Genomic DNA, 9,300 nt, shown 5'->3' on the forward strand with positions numbered 1-9,300 from the left:
CAGGCTCATAGGAAATAATGGACGCGGCCATGTGCACAGCCCGCGATTTGCGGGCGGCTTGCGGCTGACAGTCCACTGCCGGCTGACCCGAGAATCACGGCCGTGCACATGGCTACGGTCGTGTGCATGAGGCCTAATAGTAGGTTATATATAAAGTGCACACCGTGTATATCAGGTTGGTATTTATTCTTACTTGACAAAATATACAGCCTCCAGATTAAATATAAAGTGTACAGCGTGTATGATAGCTCATGTTGCTTGTCGGATCGATAACCATGCACATTTTACCAAAGAACAGGCAGCCAGGTTATTAACCCCTTCACGACTGCCATACGGCTATATATGTTTCAATTACTGATGCCCCGTGCAGTTGTCACGTATATAAACGTTGGCAGTCTGGAACGGGGTTTAATAAGTGCAGTGCTGCACTCTCATGTCTGCTGGGGCTTTGAGAGCCCCGGATTACACCCCCCACTGTAGATAGCGCCACACACAACCCTCTGTAGATAACGCAAAACCCCCTGTAGATAGCGCCTCCTAAGCTCCCTCTAGGAGCGCAATCCATGGCTAGCGCTAGCGAGGGAGCCCCCGACATCTCTTCATACCCCTGTAGTGCCACCCCCCCTGTAGATAGCAACCCCCCCACTTAAGATAGCGCTACCTAAGCTCCCTCTAGGAGCGGAATCCCCGGTCAGATCGATATGGGAAGAATTCCGCTACTAGGGAGAGACCCTGACATCACTGTCCATTTGGACAGTGACGTCAGGGGCTCCCTCTAGGGGTGGAATCCCAGGCCGACACTCAGGCTGGGGATTCTGCTACTGGAGAAGCCCCTGGTGTCACTATCCATATATGGACAGTGACGTCAGGGGCTACTCCTGGAGTGGAATCCCCGGTCAGATGAATCTGTCCGGGGATTCCGCTACTAAAAAGAGCCCCTGCCGTCACTGTCTCTCTCTAGGAGCGGAATCCCCGGCTGACATTCTGGCCGGGGATTCCGCTGCTGGAGATGCCCCTGGCACCACTATCAATATATGGACAGTGACATTAGGGCCCACTCCTGGAGCAGAATCCCCAACCAGAGCACTGCCGACACTTTGGCAGGGGATTCTGCTTTTAGAGTTAGCGCCTGATGTCTCTGTCCATATATAACTGGGAGTGGAATCCCCAGTCAGAGCTTTTCCGCTCCTACAGGGAGCTACAGTGGTGCTATCTACAGGTAGGGGTTCTTATTAGGGGGGTGGGGTGCTGTCTATAGAGGGAGTGGCGCTTTCTGCAGGGGTGGCACTATCTACAGGGTGGGTGCTATATACAAGGGTTGTGGCACTACATCTACTTGTGGGTACTGTGACACTATTTACAGTGGGCAGTATATGTGGGGACTGGCACTATCTACAGTGGGCAATGTGTGTTTCACTAGGCTAGAGCTGCACAGCGACTTTGCTGCGACACAGGTCGTACGTCCAGAGATCACTGTCGCACTGCAGGTAATGAAAGTTAATGTGGGCGCCTTACGACCTGTTTCTGCAACCGCGTCACTACAGTCGTAAGCTATCCGAACCGGCTGGATTTTATGCGACTGTGATGTTGCAGTCGCGGCAAGCCACGGTTGGCAACACGGCCACATTGACTTTCATTACCGGCGATACAGGCAGTGTGACAGTTATCTTTCTCCCTGGTTTGCGCCCAAAGTCGCCCTGTAGCCTATAGTTGTTCTTCTCGGCTGACATTCCTTCTAGCATCACATTGCCTTGTAAACGTGTCCTTGGACATTTTTTTAAACAAATGTCGACAAAATGGAAAAGAACTGTGGCCGTGGTGAAACTCTTCAGGAGTTTATCGAGAAGGACGTCTTTGTCACGTTCTATAATTCACATTCACTTCGTCAAACACAAACCTCGTGTCTGTTCAGTATAATAAAGCTTCAATAAAAAAAAAATTCTGCGACAAGGAAAAGCGCCGCATGCTTGCCTGACTGGCACTAGTCAATGACGTCATCTTTGGAAGACGGTCTTTTCACTTCAAGGGTGCAGAAGGAGAGTGCCTGTTTCTAATATCTCATCGTCTTGTGTGACAATTGCTGCTGAGGAAAGAAGATGGTGGCAGTAGGGAAGACCAGCGCTATAGCAGCCGGGGTGTGCGGAGCGCTGTTTCTCGGTTACTGCATTTATTTCGACAGGAAAAGGAGAAGTGACCCCAATTTCAAGAACAGATTGCGAGAGAGTAAGTGCTTTGTAGATGCAGCGAATCATCTCACAGAATATACAGGATGATAGTAGGAAAATAAAGAAATGAATACGGAATTGTCGATTGTATCGCTCATGCTACATGTCTAATACTACATGTCTGCATATTTGTATAGCTAAGCTCCAATATGCCATAGGCACGTGATGGGGCATGAATAGATCTAGTAATTGTAAAGCCTGCTTATTTCTGCCTGCACCTGAGCGCCACTGTTTACAGAAGGATATGTATATGACATACATTGAGAGCTGCCATGATCCGATAAATAATAGACGTGGCTGGGTTTGTGCTTCGTATGTTAATTCTAAGTTCTGCTTCCTACCGTTTACTGCATTCCTCGAGGGATGATCATGTGACCCATTATATCGCGGAAAAGATGACTTTTTGAGTTAACTTTGCTCATTGAAGCTATTATGCTGAATTGAATGTATACATTATTTTATGTGTCATAGGATTGTGCCCAAAATTGAAATCCTAAAAAAATCTTGTTTAAAGTAGGGCCGCAAACATGATGCCTATCGCTAGGAAGTTGCGAAAAGAGTGTCCAAGAGTCCTTGTGCTTTTTCCTTGTGTAGCAGACAGCGCTCCCATCCACCCACTGTACAGGATTGTAGGCAAAAAACTGAGAAGAAGCAGCGCTAAACTAGCAGTCTGTCAGATGGAATTATGAAACCTTATGGAATGCCGACATATCCTGGCCAAACATGCCAAAAGAACACCCTTGTGGCATATGTTTACCCATTAAAGTCTATGGGCACAGTGGCATCAGCACAACAGTGGTGTAAATTGAGTCTAAAATGCAGACTTCGTACTAACAATACAGAAATGTTAATATTTTACTCTCATACGAAACATTGATGTTTCATTGTTCTCTATCAGGAAATATTAGGGCATCAGCTTTATAAATGATAGTAGTCCAGTTTTAATCTTAAGGAGAGCTTTCATCTTTGTCTTGATCTATTAGGCTATGTTCTCACTGCCAAAAGAACCTCCGTCGGCAGCCATGGAAAATTTGAGGGGTAGAATAGCTCTATGTGCAGCGCTGTTCTTGCCGTCAAAACGTCAGAAACTACGCCGGAACCTGACGAACCCCATTGTAAGTCAATGCCGTCCGTCATACGATGTATGTCGGACAGAGCGTTGTGACTTCCATTATGAACAGTAGCCACAACGCAAATGTGAACATAGCCTTACTTTGATCTTTGTTGATATATAGATTTGTGTCCTGTATTTGTAATGATTTATTTATTACTTTGCAGAGAGAAGAAAACAGAAACTCGCCAAAGAGAGAGCCGGTCAGTCAAAGGTAAGAGTTGTTTTTATTTTTTGCAATTATTAAAGTACTTAACATTCATTATTAAAAAAATCTCCATCAGTCCTTTGCTTGGCTGTTTTTGTAACTCCCATAGAGTTTGTATGGAGCAGCAGCGCGCATTCTCAACCGCTTCTCGATACAAACTCCTCACTACAGTTGGAAACCCCTTTCTAGTGATCAGTGATGTGGCCCCCAGCGTTCAAACATTTATCACCTATCCTGTGGATAGGTAAAACTGTTTATAGTGGCAAAACACCTTTCTGAGCCACAACGGAGGACGGGCCCGGACCATCCATGCATTATAAGGGCGGTCATTCATATAAATGGCCACCGTGTAATGCTACATTTGGGCAGATGCGGCTTTATCTTTCAGCCCCAAGGAAACGTTGTGACGCTGCAGGTAGCAAGGGATTTGTCGGTCCTTTCAGCCATCACCTGTCCCCTGTAGTTTCTGCTAGACAGAACATTGGAGGAGGTGTTCTCCCGGCACATGGACGGTGCTCGGTTGGAAGCCTCTCTGTATACTTCATTATTTTTCTGCCTCCCGGTTTGTCTAAACCTGTTTTCAAACTCAGGACCTGCCAAATGAGAACCAGATGCACTAACAGTGAGCTACAGGCTGCAATTCTATCTATAAGGGGCTGTTCTCTGCTGAGTATCATTGTTTGTTTATATCTAGCAATATACTAGTCCTTCTCAATGAATTAGAATATTATCAAAAAGTTAATTTATTTCAGTAATTCAATTCAAAAAGTGAAACTCATATTATATAGATTCATTACACACAGAGTGATCTATTTCCAGCATTTTTTTTTCTTTTAATGTTGACAAGTATTGATAACCGTTAATGAAAACTCAAAATTTTGTGTCTCAGCAAATTAGAATATTATATAAGCCCAATTTCAAAAATGATTTTTAATACTGAAATGTAAACCTACTGAAAAGTATGTACAGTATATCCACTCAATACTTGGTCAGGGCTCCTTTTGCATGAATTACTGCATCAATGCAGTGTGGCATGGAGGGGATCAGCCTGTGGCACTGCTGAGGTGTTATGGAAGCCCAGGTTGCTTTGATAGCGGCCTTCAGCTCGTCTGCATTGTTGGGTCTGGTGTCTCATCTTTCTCTTGACCATACCCTATAGATTCTCTATGGGGTTTAGGTCAGACGAGTTTGCTGGCCAATCAAGCGCAGTGATACTGTGGTTATTAAATCAGGTATTGGTAGTTTTGGCAGTGTGGACAGGTGCCAAGTCCTGCTGGAAAATGAAATCCGCATCTCCATAAAGCTTGTCAGCAGAGGGAAGCGTGAAGTGCTTTAAAATATCCTGGTAGACGGCTGGGTTGACTCTGGACTTGATCTAATACAGTGGCCAACTCTGTTGCTCAGTGGCCCAAAGTCCTGTTTTCAGGTGAAAGTAAATTTTGCATTTCATTTGGAAATTGAGGTCCCAGAGTCTGGAGGGAGAGTGGAGAGGCATCAATCCAAGTTGCTTGCTGTCCAGTGTGAAGTTTCCACAGTCAGTGATGTTTGAGGAGCCATGTCATCTGCTGGTGTTGGTCCACTGTGTTATATCAAGTCCAGAGTCAGCCAGCGAAATTTTAGAGCATTTCATGCTTCCCTCTGCTGACAAGCTTTATGGAGATGCTGATTTCATTTTCCAGCAGCACTTGGCACATGCCCGCACTGCCAAAAGTACCAATACCTGGTTTAATAACCACAGTATCACTGCGCTTGATAGGCCAGCAAACTCGCCTGACCTAAACCCCATAGAGAATCTTGTAGAAAAACAAAGTAAAAATAGTTGTAATAGATATTATCTTTTAAAGAAGTGCATATCAGAAATTGAAAATTTGACCTGGACACAGGCATCAATGACTCTTGGTCATGAAAGGGTTAATGTTTCTGTATTTGACTCCATTGCTCAACTTCTTCACTATAGTCAATTATAGCTGGTGGGGAGAGGAGGAAACCTGCATTGAATATATCAAACTCCTTTTCCGAGAGCCAGATCACTGAACTTTTTTTTTAGTTTTATCATAAAACAAGAAAATTTAAAATCATTCATAAGCTTCAAAACAATAGAGATTTTAGGCAATATCGCCCAGCCCTAGGTATGCCCTAACAGGGATTATATCAGGACAGCTCTGTGGGACTTTGCTGGGGCTGAAGATCAGATAATAAAGAGAGGCCTCCCTCTTGTAGTTCAGCAATCGTATTGATTGAGTTTTCTCCCATCCCGTTCGAGGCGTAGTGACTGACCATCACAATCGCATCCTTTCATAAATTTTCCAATGACTGTCCAATAATCCAGAATATCGGATGATCAGATACCTTTGATTGCAGATTAAAGGACTTTTACTGTAAGCCTCTTAAATAATAAAAATTGAAAGAATTATTTCCAGTTTTTAAGTCTTTATGAAGTATTATCTTGTTTTTATGTTTGTTCATTTAGGCTCCAATGTCTTAAATTAGGCCATGTTTATTTTATTGCCTGAAGTGTCAGCCAGCGGATGTAAATACTCAATATCTACTATGGCTATTCATTATAAACTTTTTCTTCTAGCTGCCTGATCTTAAAGATGCTGAGGCTGTACAGAAGTTTTTCCTTGAAGAAATTCAGCTTGGGGAGGAGTTACTAGCACAAGGTACTCAATTTATCATTATTAATGGGGGGGGGGGGGGTAAAATTTGGGTGGGGTGTCCATCACCCACTCACCCACATTGTTACCTGCCTATGCCTATCTGTTGATGAGATGTGTTTCCCTCACTGGAAAAGGCTGTTTGTTTGTTTTTTTTTAGGAGGGGGCTGCTTAATTCAACCCCTTGTAGGTTTAGATTTATTTTTTGGAATGTAAAGGGGTTTTCCGGTGAAGGACATCTGACATATCCACAGGATTTGTCATAAATGTCAGATAGATGCGGGTCCCACCTCTGGGACCCGCACCTATCTCTATAACTGGGCCCCCTAAACTCCATTCTAGCTTTTTGTGCTCAAGATGACTCCCGGACACTTCCTGATTACATGGTCGGGAGTTGCGGAAGCAGCATAACTCGCTGTGCTATGCAGTGTCTGTGACTCCCATAGTCGTGAATGGCAGTTACGGAAACAGCGTAGCTCAGTGAGTTATGCTGTTTCCGTAATTCCCGACCATGTAATCAGGAAGTTATCGTGCGCACAAAAAGCTAGAACAGGGTTTAGGGGACCCAGTTCTAGAGATAGGTGCGGGTCCCAGAGGTGGGACCCACATCTGACATTTACGACATATCCTGTGGATATGTCATAAATGTCCTTCATGGGAAAACACGTTTAAGAAAAATCAAACTATCTTGTGTATATTCTTGTAACATTTGTCAAGCAACCTATCTGATTTTAACAGACTGCATGAATCCATCCTTAAAGGGGTTGTGCTAGGATCGTCATTTATCGCCTATTCACAATTTAGGTGATTAAATGTCCAATCTATTGGAGAACCACCGATTTCTAAAACGGAGGTCCAGAGCACCCTGTTTGTCCTCAATGTACGACTGCAGTTAGGAGCTGTTTGAATAGAGCAGATGTCGAGCACGCTCACCGCTGCTCTATTCAAGGTCTGTGCGACTGACGGAGATGACCGTGCACTGTACTTGCATGCTTGACCTCTACTCCGACCAAACTACTGCTCACTGCAGGACGAACTAGCAATCCGACATTTATCACCTACCTCAGGGATTGGTGATAAATGCCGATTTTTGCCCAACCCCTTTAATGGTCACTATAATTTTATGGTAGATTCCTATCTTTTATGTTGCTACATTTGCATAAAAGCTGGTCTTTTTATGTGGCTGTAGATTGAATTGTGTGCACATGTGGTTTTTGTTCTAAAATGGTTTGTTTCCTTTAAAGAGGCTCTGTCACCAGATTTTGCAACCCCTATCTGCTATTGCAGCAGATAGGCGCTGCAATGTAGATTACAGTAACGTTTTTATTTTTAAAAAACGAGCATTTTTGGCCAAGTTATGACCATTTTCGTATTTATGCAAATGAGGCTTGCAAAAGTACAACTGGGCGTGTTGAAAAGTAAAAGTACAAGTGGGCGTGTATTATGTGCGTACATCGGGGCGTGTTTACTACTTTTACTAGCTGGGCTTTCTGAAGAGAAGTATCATCCACTTCTCTTCAGAACGCCCAGCTTCTGGCAGTGCAGATCTGTGACGTCACTCACAGGTCCTGCATCGTGTCGGCACCAGAGGCTACAGTTGATTCTGCAGCAGCATCGGCGTTTGCAGGTAAGTCGATGTAGCTACTTACCTGCAAACGCTGATGCTGCTGCAGAATCAACTGTAGCCTCTGGTGCCGACACGATGCAGGACCTGTGAGTGACGTCACAGATCTGCACTGCCAGAAGCTGGGCGTTCTGAAGAGAAGTGGATGATACTTCTCTTCAGAAAGCCCAGCTAGTAAAAGTAGTAAACACGCCCCGATGTACGCACATAATACACGCCCAGTTGTACTTTTACTTTTCAACACGCCCACTTGGACTTTTGCAAGCCTCATTTGCATAAATACGAAAATGGTCATAACTTGGCCAAAAATGCTCGTTTTTTAAAAATAAAAACGTTACTGTAATCTACATTGCAGCGCCTATCTGCTGCAATAGCAGATAGGGGTTGCAAATCTGGTGACAGAGCCTCTTTAAGTAGATGACAATGAGATCCTTGGAATTGGAGTTTAATCATTTTCCTTCTGTCACTAGGTGATTTTGAAAAAGGAGTTGATCACTTAACTAATGCCATTGCTGTTTGTGGACAACCTCAACAGTTGCTTCAGGTTCTGCAGCAGACTCTTCCACCACAAGTCTTCCAAATGCTTTTGACCAAATTGCCTACAATTAGCCAGGTAAAATCGTTTGTTCCATAACCTTTCGATTGCTATTAAGATTCCATACTTTAAACATAATTTCAATATGTAAGTGCGTGCGTGTAGCTTTTCAGATCACGCATGTCACATTGCATTGCTGCTGCCAATTCTTCATGGTGTCTTGACTGCAGTGATTCTTTTGAAATGATGTTTGGGTTCAATCAGTATTTTTTTTTTTCAAAATGTTTATGCAAATTCTTTTTTCTTTTGTCTTCCAGAGGATTGGAAGCGTTCAGAGTCTGACTGAAGATGATGTGGAGTAAAATGTCCTGATATGTTAATCTAGACAGAATTTGGTAGTATTGCATAGTTAAAGTTATTATTGCTGAACATGCCATTATTACAAACCGGTGTATGTTTTAACTGTTCTGTTACTACACTTTAGTTACCTGATGTCAAATCATTTGTACAATAGAAATATTGTTACATTTATTTGTTTTGTTTTTCGTTGATTAAAAAAAGATCATTTGGAAATAACTTACTTGGTCTAAGACAGAATTTTGTTCATACCCTTTGACAAAGTAGTCAATTAAAAATGTATTTCTTACATAACCATTACGTTTAAATAAATTCTATACTACATAACTGCGCACATGTTGCCCTCCAACTTAATATGCAATGCAAGCGATCTTTCAATGTATTTGCTCCCCAAACTACCTTTTCCAACACCTGCCATATTTCCGTGTCTGGGGAATATGATGTAGTCCGCCAATCCTCAGTGGGTTCAGGCAACATTTGGATGGAAACACACGTGCAGTTTTTTTGAGCCAAAACCAGAAGTGGATTCAAAAGAAATTGGACCTATAAAGGAATGACTTATACTTTTCCTTCCTGTTGAATC

At 43.2% G+C, this 9,300-nt stretch overlaps 1 protein-coding gene across 1 annotated transcript; it reads left to right on the forward strand.

Annotated features, from left to right (window-relative positions):
* Positions 1-1,960: 1,960 nt before the first annotated feature.
* On the forward strand, positions 1,961-8,936 carry TOMM20 (translocase of outer mitochondrial membrane 20). The gene is made up of 5 exons (XM_075864320.1): positions 1,961-2,223; positions 3,504-3,550; positions 6,126-6,207; positions 8,296-8,438; positions 8,678-8,936. The coding sequence occupies exons 1-5, from the start codon at positions 2,097-2,099 to the stop codon at positions 8,720-8,722; spliced, it is 444 nt and encodes a 147-aa protein (XP_075720435.1). The 5' UTR covers positions 1,961-2,096; the 3' UTR covers positions 8,723-8,936.
* Positions 8,937-9,300: the final 364 nt, after the last annotated feature.

This window comes from Rhinoderma darwinii, chromosome 4 (genome assembly GCF_050947455.1).
Source record: "Rhinoderma darwinii isolate aRhiDar2 chromosome 4, aRhiDar2.hap1, whole genome shotgun sequence".
NCBI lineage: Eukaryota > Metazoa > Chordata > Amphibia > Anura > Rhinodermatidae > Rhinoderma > Rhinoderma darwinii.